The sequence below is a fragment of the Setaria italica genome, chromosome I, assembly GCF_000263155.2.
Source record: "Setaria italica strain Yugu1 chromosome I, Setaria_italica_v2.0, whole genome shotgun sequence".
NCBI classification, from domain to species: domain Eukaryota; kingdom Viridiplantae; phylum Streptophyta; class Magnoliopsida; order Poales; family Poaceae; genus Setaria; species Setaria italica.
Window position 1 is genome coordinate 36,319,876 of NC_028450.1, and position 14,827 is coordinate 36,334,702.

The 14,827-nt window shown below is 46.9% G+C and overlaps 2 protein-coding genes across 2 annotated transcripts; both read left to right on the top strand.

The window, feature by feature from the left end:
- The first annotated feature begins 113 nt into the window (after positions 1-113).
- On the top strand, positions 114-1,356 carry LOC101782734. The gene has a single exon (XM_004953630.4). It carries the CDS (start codon positions 380-382, stop codon positions 959-961), a length of 582 nt encoding a protein of 193 aa, XP_004953687.1. The 5' UTR covers positions 114-379; the 3' UTR covers positions 962-1,356.
- Positions 1,357-2,342: 986 nt separating this feature from the next.
- On the top strand, positions 2,343-2,991 carry LOC101783151 (outer envelope membrane protein 7). Its single transcript, XM_004953631.3, has one exon. The coding sequence runs from the start codon at positions 2,496-2,498 to the stop codon at positions 2,838-2,840; it is 345 nt and encodes a 114-aa protein (XP_004953688.1). The 5' UTR covers positions 2,343-2,495; the 3' UTR covers positions 2,841-2,991.
- The last annotated feature ends 11,836 nt before the right edge of the window (positions 2,992-14,827 follow it).

Sequence of the window (14,827 nt, forward strand, 5' to 3'; positions counted from 1 at the left end):
CCCCCCCCCCCCCCCCCCCAAAAAAAAAAAAAAAAAAGGTTCTAGTAGCAGTTCGCGTCGCCTCGCGCTAACATGTTTACAAAGCTACCACCCCGAACTTTCAACCGCACACCTCGTTCGTGTCCCCCTCATGCATGAATAAAGCCAGCCTGTCCAGGCGGGGGAGGCGGCTGCTGTGGCTGCGAGACAAACACCGCGCCATCACATACACATACCTCGCCTTCCTCCTCCATCCCCTGTCCACACCAAAAGGAGAAGGGAGGGGAGGAGATCTGGAGAAGAGAAGAGGAGAGGAGTTGGCCATTGTCACTTGAAGGCTCGAGTTTCCTCTCTTTTTTCTTTCTCTTGCTTCTTGCTTTGCTTGGTTGAGGCGCCGGCCATGGCCACCATCCTGGAGAACATCCAGAAGACGAGGTTCCTGCCGACCAGGCCGCTCAAGGACGAGCTGCCCACCTTCCAGGGCCGCCTCGGCGGCGGAGGCGGGGGAGGCAAGGAGAGCCACCTCATGGGCCTGAGGAAGCGGCTGTCCTCCTTCTCAGGCAAGATCCAGCCCATCTCCTCCGCGTCGGCGGAGTGGGCGTTCCGGCGCTCCAAGTCGGCGCCGTCGCTCGGCGCCGCGTTCGCCGCGGGCGGCGGCTCCCTGCGGCAGTGGTGGCAGTGGGGCGTCGGCTGGCTCCTGACCAAGAAGCCCGGCTTCGCGGGGGACCTCGAGATGAACGAGGAGGAGGTCGCCGCGCTCGGCCGCCAGAGCCGGGGCAGCTGGGGCCACATCCTCTACAGGGTGCGCGCCGGCGTCCGGCGGCTCGTCATGTCCACGCACTCCCTCCCCACCACGCAGAAGCAGTCGTCGCTGCCGTCGTCGGCGGTGCAGCAGCACAACGCCCAGTGCAAGCCGGCGGCCGCGTTGGCCTACGTGCAGAGGCAGAGTTTCCACCACAACGGCCACGCCATGGCGCACTAGGAGAGCGTCCCTCGCCGGTTGCGGACGATGGCCGTCGCAACCGATCTCCGTGAGATCCAAATGGGGATGAAGAGATGCCCGAAAAGAAGAAGATTCAGGTTCCAGGTGAAGATATCGTAATACGATTATAAGTGGAAATTTAGCCCGGTGAATTGAGGATTGAATGAAACGTAGCATTACCGTTCTGTTCTGTGTAGATCTAGTGCCCCCCTGTCCTGTAGAGGTGAATTTGTACTCTCGTTCTTTATATTCTTTTTTGGGTTGGTTGGTCGATGTAAAAATGTAAAATGTTTGGTTGATCTTGTACTCCTATTGATTTTTTGCCCCCCTCCCTCCCCCCGCGGTAAATAAAACTAATGCAAGTCGTGCTCCTCTGTTCTTGAGAGGAAGAAAGATGCCTTCCAGAGTTCCTGCTCAGATCTGATACGTCTTGTCAGTGGCTGGCTTGTGGCTACCTACCAACCTTGTAACATTCTTGCCATGATGCCATCTATCGGTGTCGGTGCACGCGTTTGCTGAAGCTAATGGTCAGTGCAGCTCGAAAACAGCTGGAAAAAGAAGCTTCGAAAAATGGTCGTCAATGCAAATACTCCAGCTAAGGAGACTTTTCAGTTTTACGAGTGAATTCGTCCACGATTTGGGCGTATCGCTAGAACGCAAAATTCTCGTCGTAGGAAGGGTTGACATGGTATTCGAGACGTGGATTCGAACGCCGATTTCACCCCAATTTCGTTTCTACTAGAACGACGCATACTCTTCTCTTTGCTGTGCCTTGTCTACCGGGAGTAGGGAGGAAGGAGAACAGGAGGTGAAGCGTCGCATGTCAACAGGTAGGCAGTCAATTCTGTGCCTTTCCTACGACAAAGAGTCTGGATGGACCCTGCAGATGTGCCGTGCACCACGCACGACTCCACGAGCCTTGGATGGTTCGTTCGGTCGCAGTCCAATGAATCAGTGGCGCCCAGCCAGGACATGAAAATTCGGCGGGCGGCGGCGGGCGGCGATCCACAATGGAAGGAAACGCGTAACACGACGACCTTGCCTCTTTCTTTTTTTCTCTCCCTCGGCCTGCCACCGACGTTTTCTTATCGGGCCAGGCCAATCAGTGAACGCCGGCCCAATCCCTTAAATCTTCACGGCCTTTGCTAGATCCAGCCCAACAACTTTTTCCCTAAAGCGGTCTCTGTCCTTCACGCAGACGTCACCGCTCACCCACAAGCCCATGGGCGCGGCCAGCAATCAGGCAGCGGCCCGCGGTCCACCCCAATCCAGGTCACGGCTCACGAGCCACACGCCGCCCCCTCGGCTTGTCCTCTTCCTCCGGCTTTCCCTTTCGTGCAGTACAGTGCAAGCCAAAACGCTTTCCCCTCCCCCTCCCCTCCCCGTCGCCGCCCCCACTCGCGCACAAAACCCCCAAACCCCCCAAGCGCGCGGCCGCAAACACCCATCACACAGCGCAGCACGGAGCGCGTGCGTCACGCCACCGCCCGCCCACCCCATCCAGGCATCCGTCACCCGCGGCCCGCGAGCACCCATGGCGAAGGGAGGAGGAGCGCGCGAGGGCGGCGCCCTGAAGACGGCGGTGATCGTCGCGGGTGGGATCGCGCTCGCGTGGGTCACCGTGGAGACCGCCTTCAAGCCCTTCCTGGACCGCCTCCGCGGCGCCGTCTCCCGCAACACCGACCCCGCCCGCGACCCCGACCAGGAGGAGGCCCCCGCCGCCGCGGCCGAGGCGAAGGAGGAGGAGAAGGCGCCCGCACCGGCGGAGCCGTCCGCGCCGCCGGCCCCGGCCGCGGTGGAGGAGAAGGTCGAGGAGAAGGCGGCCGAGTTGGAGGAGAAGGTGGAGGAGGCCGCCGCCGCCGCCGCCAAGGCCGAGTGAAGGGGATGCCGCCCTGTCCTGTTCCTCTTCTGAATAGTATGCTGTTGGTTCTGTGAATCTGTTCTGTGATTTCGGAGCTTGTCGTTGTCATGGAATCATGGATTGATGCAGAGTTTGAACCGCATAATTTCAGTACCAGCGCCATCAGTAATCGTCTCGCTTTAGCTATGTGCCTGCTTTAGTTTTTGGCCTTTTGCTACCATTTAGTACTGTCGTTGATGGTTTGATGTGATGGCATGTTGTTTGTGTGACTGCTGACTGTTTACTTGTGATATTGCCAGCTTTTTTTTTATTAAAATAGTGGTGATTTGTCTTTTGCAGCATCAGGTGCTTGAGTCATATCATATCATTTGCTATGCTAGTATGGGGGGTGATTGCGTGCTATTACTAAGTTTTTTCAATTTTCCGATCAGATTTGTCCATTTGGTGGGGAAATGCTAGAGGTTTATTTGTTGTGCATCAGTCATTTAACTGTTCTATCATCCATCCTGTGACATATGCAATTAGGCATTCATTTTCCATGTGAAGAAGTTAGTGGCAGCTTATGTTTCCTCGGTAATAAGCTTGTTGCCTCTGTTTCTATGCTTTGTTCCTTTTGTGATGTGTCATGGACGATGCAAATTGCAACAATTAAATTCTGATATCAGCATTCACATTTAGTACCAAACTCAACTCACCTGTTTGATTGTTGGTTATATTAGTGTTTCTGACTTCTTATTGATGTGATTCTTTGTTTTTATACATGTTATTGATGCTTAGATTTAGGCTTACATTTTTCCTTGCAAATTCACCTGCCAGAGTCTAGAAGGATGTAGCCCTAATGTGCAAAAGGTGATGGAGTGGTCAAATTCCATGTAAATCACTAATGGTGCAATGTTATACATGTGAAATTATAGCACGAGTAATGACAGATAACTTTAGCACTGCAGTTTCATGCACAGGGCATAGTTTGTTAGTAACATTTTGGTTAAAATGACTGAAGTACAATTTGTGGATAACTAGTGTAGAAGCCATAATTTTCTTGTTACTTATATCACTATATGTGCCAGGGAAAAACTGTTGTGCTATTAGGATGCAGCACACGCGATGTTGAAGTTTGAAATGGAAAATAGCTTGTTATAGTAAGCTTTATAGTTTGTTACTGTGAATTTCCTGTGCTACAGTGGTGCTTTTGATTGTGTCGGATATAGCAGCCTAAGACTGTTGGGCCATTGCATGATCATATTTAATATCCGGTTCTTGCATTCTTGCATTATAAGCTTATAGCTTCATGCATACGCATAGGTCATTAATAGCATGTCTGGAACTATAATTTCTGGGGCACTACATTTTTATAAAGTTGCAGCCTTTCTACATTTTACAGAAGTTATAGGCATTAATGAAAAGGAGCAGATTGTAGATGCACCCAAGAAATGGACACTAAATGCTAGATGTCAAATTTTAAATTGAAGCGGTGTTATTTTTAGTAAACTAATAATTGGTCTCCTACTCTCCTGAGTTCTTCCTGCAATTCAGTGTTGGATGTGGTGTCAAAACACAGGTAAGGCTATGGTATTAACATGATTAAGTCGTAGGCTCCATGTTCATGCACTTGTACATGGTCAATGTCTCTCTAGGATTGAGCAACTCTGTTGCTCAGGTTGTTCTGAATTTATAATATCTACGCCAAGTGAAGTAGTTGTTCTGTTAAACCAAGTAATAGTTCTCAATGTTGTTACTTGATTAAGCACTAAAATTTGAGATTCAACTCAGTACAGAAGTTTGCTACCAAGTGCAGTTCTTATCATTGTTATGCTAGTATATGGTGATTGCATGTTATTACGGCCTATTTACTTCTCCGATCTGCTGTGTCCAATTGGTAAGGGGAATGCTAGAGATTTATATGCTATGTGCCACTCCTTTGTTTGTATTGTCATCCGTGCTGTGTGATAGGCACTTCAGGCGATGAAGTCCCAACTAGCTTTAGTTCTGAATAATACTTTTACTCTGTTGCTCTTAGTTCTGTTTATATTTTCTATGCTTATTTCCTTTTTGTTGTGTGTCTATGGATGATGCAAATTGCAAAGTTTGAATTCTTATAATAGTACCCGTGTTTAGTACTAAGTTCATCTTGCTGTGTGGTTGCTGTCTATATTAGTGTTTTGTCTATGTTATTGATTTTTTTGTTCATGTTATTGATGTGATCCTTTATGTCTATACATGTTATTGATGCTTGGAAACAGGGTTAATTTTTTTCCTTGCTAGTTCACCTGCAGAGGCTATGCAAGTTGCTAATAGTTCAATGTCATAGAAATCAAATTGAAGCACAAGCAATGCCAGATAATTTAGCATGGCCGCACTGTAGTTTGTGCACAGGGCACAGTTTGTTATTAGAACATATGGAATAAAATAATTGAAGCACAATGTATGGATAAGGATAACTAATGACAGAAGCCATGATGTATCATTATATGTGCCAGGGCAAAGCTAGTGATGTGATTAGGATGCAGCACATGCTGTATATTGCCGTTTGTAACGGAACTAACGTTATATAAGTATGGTTAGCTTTATAGTTTGTTCCTGCGAACTTCCTGGGCTATATTTGCTTATTGGGTACGACATCTGAGTACACGTATATTAGGCATTGTGTGATCACATTTATTGGTCTTGCATTATAGCTTTGTGCGTAACACATCATTGACTGCATCGAGTACAGGTATATTAGGCATTGCATGATCACATTTGTTGGTCTTGCATTATAGCTTTGTGCATAACACATCATTCATTGATAGCATATTATTGATATTTTTTTGTACTATTACATTTTGATAAAGTTGTGATGGTTTCTGCTTTTACAGCAGTTTAAGTTATAAATGTAAATACAGAGCAGTGGATTGTAGATGCGCCCAATCAATACTAGTTGCTGGATGTTAAATTTTGGAATTGAAGTGGCATTATAACTAATAATTGGTCTTGTGAGTTTTTTTTAATACAGTAACACACTAGTTGTGTTGGGTGTAGCGTCAAAAAATGGGTAAGACTTTGTTATTAGCATTGTTAAGCCATAACTTCAGACTTCATTCACTATGCATGTGATGTCTCTCTAAGATTAATCCTCTATCATCTGCTGTTTAAATTTCTACTGTTGACATTTTACTTTTGCATGTCCGATGGTTTCTACTTCCCACTTGGCTCGTCTGTGTTGCCCTTGGCTCAACAGTTAACCTATGTTGATCTCTAGATCCTAACTGCTGCACTTGAAGCATCTGTTTCTAAGAAAATTATATGATGCAATTTTTTTATTCAGAACAATATGGTTGAATTGTGAAATTTCACATAAATTCTTGCACAACAATGATTTACATGTGATGGCAGAACACAGAACTACAAAAAACTTGACAATAGGTGTGATTTTGGCATTTATTTAAGCATGTCATGATGAAGTACAAAATCATGCTGTTGTTTTTAAACTCATTTAGTACTGCTATTGTATACCTAATCATTGACTGTTTGCGTATTGTTATAACTGATAAATTCTTTTGACTTATAGACAGCTTGTGACCTTTGGTTCCTCTGTTTTAACATGCAGTGACTGTTCCAGGCACATCCATGTGCCAACTAGTAGGAACCCATAGGAAATGGATGGCCGTTTCATAGCGTAACTGTTAATGCCTGCATATGTTCACTGTCGTATCTTCTTTTTTATTAGATACAATCCCGTGGAAGATGGTCAATGGTCTTATGACTGATTATTGCTTGCCAAAAATATCTGTTGTGTTCTGGATTTTAGTTGTGTTGGATAATAGACCATTATAAACATAAGATAGTTTGTTGATTCAATTTATCTTGTGATTTCCATTTTTTTAAGACTTTGTGATTTCCATGTTTTTTTAGGACTTTGCGATTTCCATGTTGAAAGCAGAAAAAAACTTAAGATTTGCACTGTTTTTAGTCATTGGTTCATCGCATAGGATGTCGTTGAATATGAGTTCTTGCACTGTTTCAGCACCATGTCAAAATAGCTACATTCTCCAGAGAATGAAATATTAAGATTTGCCAGATGAGGGAACTGTATATATTGTGATTGTTGGCCACTTTATTTGTTTTACGGGCTTGGACTGTTGGATTTCTTATTTAGTGAACTATAAAATATAGGTGATAATGGTTAACCTTGTAGAAGATGCTAGCCAAGTAGATTTTGAGATTCCAAGTGCCTTTTTTGGATAAATATGTTCTGTCAATTTTGTATGATGGCATGTGTCCCAGCATGGTTCTGATGTATATGAGAGAGCATTTTGTTCTCAGGTCACCGTGACAGTGTGACCAGTACACCAGTATCTGTTTTGAAGCTGGCAATGCCTTACTGTCTGCATTTGTTGTAAACTAGAACTGCAACAGTATGTTCTATGGAGCTTTGCTATAGCTCATCGTTCTGATTGAATGGTTTATTAGTCCTATTGCTGTCTTGGCATGTGATGTCTGGAGTTTTTTTAGGTTCAATTCGTTTGTGAATTCACAAGTTTTTTACGGATACTATGGCATGGTTAATGACCTGAACATTGTATTGGAATATTTGGATTCACTTGGTTAAATTGGTTATTGAATCCAAAGATCGTTGGACTATGCATTGTGTCTAAACAATCTCATGGATGGTAGCAAGCATCGATATTGCAAATCCCAAACTTGTTTTTTCCTTTTTGAAACAAGGAGTTGACACCTGACTGGCCGAAGGTAGAATGAACTTCTGTCGTTGAGTTCTTGTTCGAAAATAGAAATCTTGTGCGTAATTTTGCTTCCAGGTGACACCATTTCTACACGTAAAACGACATCTATGAAACACCTGAGTGAAAAGAGAGGCTGGGTAAATATTGACGACTTGCTGCGTTTGATTTCTATGCACAATTTGCCGTTTATCTGGAGGGAAACGATATTTTTATCGAAATTTTCGTTTGGGCGTCCAGCGCTGTCGTGAACCGGCGGCCTCAACAAATTCATTTCACTGAGACGAAGCGTATCTATATTTTATTTTATTGTATTTTTTTAAAAGAAGCGTATCTGTATTTTCTCCAGCTCATTTACTCCTAGTGAACTTGCAAGGAGAAGATATGGCTCATTTATACACATTATACTCCTAGAGTAGTAGACGATTTCTTTTTTATTTGATATGGCCCGTTGGACACTCTGCTGGGTTCGAATAAATGCCTAGTGAACTTGCAAAGATTTGCTGCTTTGCACGCAGATATCTGGTTTTGGACTAGTGCAGAGAGAGCCCGCCGTTTTGCCCTTCGAAAGCGAGCTCCACGCGCTATATCTTGCGTGCACAGCTGCCACCAAACCACGACAAGCCCCCGGCCGCATTCGCAGTTGGCACCCGAGCCGCAGCCTCCACGGTGACAAGAGTCAAGAGGTGCAAGAGATGGGGAGCAACCCGGCGGCCGCCGACCTGACGATCGCGCTGATCCCGGCGGCCGGCGACTTGCCGGTCGCGCCGATCCCGGGACTCGCCGGCTCATCTTCGTCGTCTGCGGCGGTGCAGCCGAGGAGGAACGCGTACTCCGTCTTTCAGGTACTCCGCGCCCTGGTCTACGGCGCGCCGGTCATCGCGGTCCTCGAAGACGGGTACCCGGCCGGCGCCGAGGAGAGGCAACGGCTGGCGGTCCGAGGGCGCGTCCGCGGCTTGGTGGTGGGGACGATGAACAGCTACCTGCGCGCCTGCGGCCGGATCCCGATGGTATGCCCGGAAGACTCCTTTGACCTCAACGCCGCCGCCGCCGCGCCGCCGAACGACACCCAGCTGCCCCCGCCGGTGCGCGGCGGCGGCGGCTTCCCTTTGATCTGCGCCTACTGCAACTGCGGGTTCTGCTTCGGCGTGTACGAGGTCCCCTGGCTCATCCCTCCCCCGGGGTACGTCTGCGCGGAGCTCCCCGTGCCGGCCACCGCCGACCTTGTCGCGTTGCCGGCGGTGGAGCCCCTGTACGGCCGCGGCGCGCTCCCGGGCCCGAGCAGTGCGACGCCGCCGGTGGCAGCGCGGCTGCTGGTCTGCTCGAATCAGCACCACTTCATGGTCGCCATGTCCATGCTGAGGCTCGCGCGCCGCGCACCGTCGCTGGTGTGGAGGCGCCCTTCTTCCCTGGGCGTTCTGCCCGCCGTCGTGGGCGGAGCTGGCGGTGGTAGCCTGCAGCAGCGTCGCCGTGCCACGGCGCGTCCTGCGGCGGAGCCGCGGGCCTCCTCCGCTGGCGCTAGCAGTAGCAGGAACCTCGTGATGCCCGGGGACGAGGACATGGTCCAACTCAGCTTGCGTCACAATCATAACCCTCTAAATTTATCTCTTGGCTGGCGGTGAAGGCGGCGGCGGAGTCTGGCCGGAGTCGTCGTCGTCGGCCGGTGGCGCTTGTGAACGCATGCATGAAATTAACATCTTCTTGCGCGGTAGAAGCTATCCAGAATCAACTCCTATGGTCATCTCAGTGTTATCAGCATCATCTTCGTCTCTGCAGTCTCCAAATTTTTAGCTTTCAAATTTCAATTTGTGTTTGTTACCATCTGTCGAGTCGTGACTGTCAAGCATGTATCGGACTATATATCAGCGACATTACCATGTTTCTTGTCAGCTTTTATCGGTGAAATATACTCTATGGGGTTCTAAATGATAACTGGAGTCTTGACGAAATCGGTCATCGATTGAGGATTGTCTCTCTGTTCATTTAATTGTATGCTGTATGCATTGACACATCAAGCTGTACACGCATAAACCCAATAGTAACAAGATTCATTTGACGTCCACCCAAGAAATTTCAGATACGACCCACAGACAGAAACACTGATACGATAATTCATCTATGCATAAATTACCGATGTGCTTTCCTAGTCAACGTAGGGTTGTTAGACTATTTGACGATAAAGAATAGGCTACTATTATCAAAAAATCTTTTAGAGCACCCCAAAAAAAATTAGCAGATGCCCAATTTAACTTTCATATTGGGAGAGTGGTCAAACAGTATCTACCTTCCCCTTTCCCAGTAATTATTAGGATAAACCAATAATTCACCGCAACTCTTTCCAAATAAATGAGTTGTGACTCTCCTGATACGGTAGTTGTATTGTGATGAGATTATTGGAAGACTGCAAAAGCAACTTTTTCAATAAAAATGAAAAAAAATATTATGATATCCTCATTAACTAGTTATTGGGAAACATTTATGGTTGTTAGCCTATTCTTTTCAGAGTGGCATCAAGTTAATTTGGAAAAAAAAATGGGATGCAAATTCTTCCTATGTAACTCCTACGAGTACTACGACTTAACTTTATCGATAAAGAGTCTAAAACCATTACATCAAATGATACGATTGAATCAAAATCATCATTCCAGCCTCTGAGTAACTAAGACACACGGGAAAAAAAAACCTACCACTTCACCTGGTAGCCATAAACACGTACTTGCTGGAAACAGGAGGCCTGGGCGCATAGCCCTTTGGTTCAGGAACAGATGAACTAAAGCAGGTAGGAGCCACCAAGACATGGCGAACGATAGCCATGCAGCATGCTCCCAGGGAAGACTGGAAGTTGTGGTCGTTCCGGTGAGTTGGTCCTGAGGAAGTTGTAGTCGTGATTCGTGAAGAGGGTTTTGCTGGGTTTAATTTTCTTCCCCTCAAAACCGTATAGTTGGTTGTTGAGTTGAGTTGATTAGTTTGTTTGGTCATCATATTTCGACCGAGTTGGCTTAGTTGTGTTGGAGAGTGGTCAGTTAACGGTTGTGGTACCGAAGTTACGTTGAATTGTCCTTATGTGGTTCTAGGACTAGTTTTCAATTAAAAAATAAACTGACTCTTATTTTTATTTTTTGAGGAAACAACTCTTATTTTTAATATACCCTTAGCTTCCAATAAAAATCAGAGAAAAGTTTTTACCTCTTTTTTTTAAAAAGAAAAGAATGGTGGTCATCAATAGTCACATACGTTGCATGACAAAAAATGTAAAATTATGGAGCTGTTTGGTCCCCAACCTCGCCACGCCACATGTTGTGGCGGCTGTGGCGGTGGAAATCGGCGCCACAAGCCGTGGCGTGGCTCTCCATGGCCGGGCACCAAGCACGCCCTATATGTATATGTATATATGACCACATGCATTATCTTAGTCGTTGATTTCTCTACATACAACTATTGATCTCCTCACCTACCCTTGTACTTCAAACCTACTCATAATTCATCTTACCGTTAATTCAAAAATAAATGATCCCAATAGCTAATGTGGTCACATGCACACATGAAAAGTCCGCCCCTGTTACATGACAAAGATAAGCTCGGACATCAAAAGCTGCTAAATTACCCACGCAACAAATAAGCACAGCTCTCGCCTCCTGCTAAAATTTGTACGCGCTGTGGGGTGGTCCTGTAACCTGTGTCGATGCATGGCGCGCATGACCCTTCCCGATCGACCCCTGCCGGCGACGCTCCTATATGTAACGGGCCACCACGGCCGCAGCGAGCGAATCCCCGGCGAGCTCGCTCCACCGTTAATTCTAGCTCGGTGGCTTTGCCCGTATAGGTGGGAATCGATCTTTGTGTGTGAGAGTACTGAGTAGAGCTGTGCTTTGCTTTGGGGGCTCATCTGCGTGCACGACGATGGTGGTGCCGCCGGCGTCGCCGCCGGTGCAGCGTCCGGACTCGCCGCCGGCGCCGGTGCCGGTGGCTGGTCCCCCGATCCGGATGGCTCCACTTGATCCGAACCCCGCCTTCTGGGCGAGGTACCGCATGGGCTTGGAACGCCTCCTGGACTTCCTGGGGCTCGGCCTCGGCGGCAGGCCGGAGTCGCCGTCACCCTCCTTTGGGGACTGGATCGATGATGGCCGCTCAAAGCCTCAAACCGTGGATGAGGAGTGAGCTCTTGTTGATCATATCGAGCGACTAACAACCTTGGGCAATGCCGTTCTCGATATTCATCTGAACGTGCGAGTATGTTATGTTAGCGGCTATGTACTTCATTTCGCAAAAATGGTAATAAAATAAAATATTTATGTGTGCTTTCGTATTATATATTTACTATACGATAAGTCCAAGTTTTTTCTCTATATATGTTACTGGATAATCTATACTTGACAATAACCAGTAAAGTTTAAATTTGTATTCTTCGACACTGAGAATCTCATCTTTATTTCACTCATCACTGGACTCTTTTGTGTAGCATATGGCTAATTTCCTCAAGGCTAGCAGGATCATTTCCTCAGTCAATGCACAACCCCCTCGAAGTAGATGTTCATTTCTTCATGTGATGATGTATCTAGCTCATTGTATTTAGTTTGTGTCCATGTGTTTCTTCATTCCAAGGCTACATACATGCATATGCAACATAGTTCTAAATTCTATTTTTTTTGTTGTTGACTACATTTGATGGGTTGTCAAATTCATCAGATGTGAGGGGAGTTTCATTATGCACAATTACCAAGTTCTCACACTTGATAACTGTGCAATGAAACTGTGCGTTAGGAAGGACTGGCCTAACATGTTTCGGTATCATTCAGCAACAGATGCTCGATATTTCCAAGTATTTTGATTTCTAGCCCATTTGAACCTCATGATGACACTCTCTTAAAAATTTTGCAGTTCTAATTCGTTATCGGTTACTAACTTCCTTGTGTTTGTCCTTTATTGCACGTTGGCATGCACACGCTTATTCCATGTGTTTTTGTGCTTGTCTTTTATCACATGTTTCCATGCACGCACGTGCATTTCCCCTATATATTGCCATGTGTTTATGTTGCCAAGGCGGCGCCAAGATTTGACTCGTTTTTTTCATGAGGGTGGTAAGGGGGTTGGCTACCATGCTTGCATATATTAGGTGATAACACCTTGTATATTGCCCCTGTATCGATTTATCTCTAGGCTTAATGAGATTTGTATTAACAAACAGGGACGAAGCCAGGATGAAATGATTGGGGTGGCCATTAGCAGGATCTTAAGTATAATCTTCAGTTATGTGTATTAACTAACTGTAGAGTATTATGAACTATGTGTGTTGGGGGGGGGGGGGGGAGGAGGAGTTGTGGCCCTGTTAACAAATCATTAGGTAGATCAACTTCATGGAAATGTCGATCGATTACCCCGCAAACATTTCCAAAGCCAAATAGACGGCAACCACAAAAGAAATATCATAGTGATATATGAATGTGTAGACTTGAATATAGAAATGAACCATGAATGATGAATCTCTTGTAACCGTTTTAATAAGAATCGATCACAGTGAGATATACCTTGGTCAAAGTTTTTGCTACACCACTGTAGGTTTAACATTTTCATGGTTCTTCAAGCTTAAAATAATGAGGAATAATGGGTCTGATTATTAACACTCGCCAATGTTTCGATATTATACTATAAACCCGTATGCATGCTAGAGGTAGTGATTGATTATGCTTGAAACGCCAAGATTTTTAAAAATAAACCATAAACCTACATGTATGCTAGGTAGTGATTAATTATCCTTGAAACGCCAACGTTTCAATATTAAATAACGCTTGAAAACGGCTTTATATGCAATGATGGCCGGAGCGCCGGGTTCCTCTTGGCAAGCTTCCTGCTCGCTCAGGCGTCGAACCCTCCCTCCCTCGTCGAGGATGTTTCCTTGGTGGTTCCTGTCAATCCCAAAAAAGAAAAAAATCACTGTGACAAAAAGGAACCGAGACAAACGGTCCTCTAGCGCCTTGCCATGTCTTTTCCTCGCTCTAACATTATAAAACAGTTCCGGATTTCCGTAAATGTTGGGCTTGGGGTTTTTTGTCATTGAGGCCCATTAACGTTTTCAAACTATGGGCCAACAACGGTCATAACAGCAATTGGACCTAGTGATTTGTCCATTTCCTCAAAACAGTTGGGCCGGTCTATGCTGCCGCCGTGGCCCCCGTGAAAAAGGAAGAGATCCGTGGTTGATGGTGGAATGGCCCAGCCCAGAAACTCAACTTTGCGTCCCATCAATGAACAGCTGGGGCAGGCATGGGCAGCTTGTGAAGACGCTGCTGGCGAGGGCGTTCGCCAAGCGTGCCTGGGTTCGATCCTGCATCGGACCTAGATGCCTTACTGGAACTTTTCTCCAATTGCGCTCAGATTAGTTCTGAATTCGCTAGGGTACACACGCGTGTATATAAGTGGAACTGCGTGTTTCCGTGCAGGGAAGATTTAGACCTTCAAATCTCCTCCACAATCTCTTCCACAAACGTCTGTATAGACCGCACGTATGTGTGCGCGTGTGGTGTGCATGTGAACTGTGTTGGCTGTGTCGTGCGCGTCCTTATTGTACTTAAAAAAAGTATGGCAGCTCGTTCGCTTCGCTTGAAGAAAAAGATCAAGAGACGCCTTTCTTCCACTCGGAACTAGAGAAAGCGATGCGTACATTGTTGCCAACAAGCAATTGATTGCCATCAACAGCGTACAGTTTTCAGACGCTGCACATGCTAGTTTCTTGCAGACGAAAGGAAGCTATCGCTGTTCCGGCGTACGACCGATGTGTCAACTCGGGCCTGCTTGCATCGGCCCCGAAAAGGATCGTTCGTGAAGGAAGTGTCGGGTTTCAAAACACTATATGGCACAGGTACGACATCGGTTACGCATATTTGTCATGTCGAGGTCATCACAAATGCCCCAGTTCATTAGCAGGAGACCCTGTACTGTACATTATCTCTCGTGGAGCCAACCCACCACGCGCACAAACCTGCTAGCGCTAGACAAACGTTGCTTCCACGTGAGCGCCACCGCCACGGCCCAAGGCCATACGCCCATACCATACTAGCCATGCCCGGCCGCATCTGTCCCACCCCTGCCGTCGTGTTCCCCCGCGCGTACGTGCGGGTGTGCATGCCCATCATGGCAAGTGGCAAACCGCGCTTCGGCTCGGCGCGGGTCCTCTGCTCGGCAGCCGGTTTCAGCTTGCCCGGCCACGGCATCCTCGTGTCCAGCGCACCCGCGCGCGCGGGGCGTTTGGTTTGCTTGGCACGACGTCGTGTCGCCGTCGCCGACCGAGCC

Coding starts and splice junctions, on each gene's coding strand:
- LOC101782734 (XM_004953630.4), top strand. CDS start 380: ATGGCCACCATCCTGGAGAACATCCAGAAGACGAGGTTCCTGCCGACC.
- LOC101783151 (XM_004953631.3), top strand. CDS start 2,496: ATGGCGAAGGGAGGAGGAGCGCGCGAGGGCGGCGCCCTGAAGACGGCG.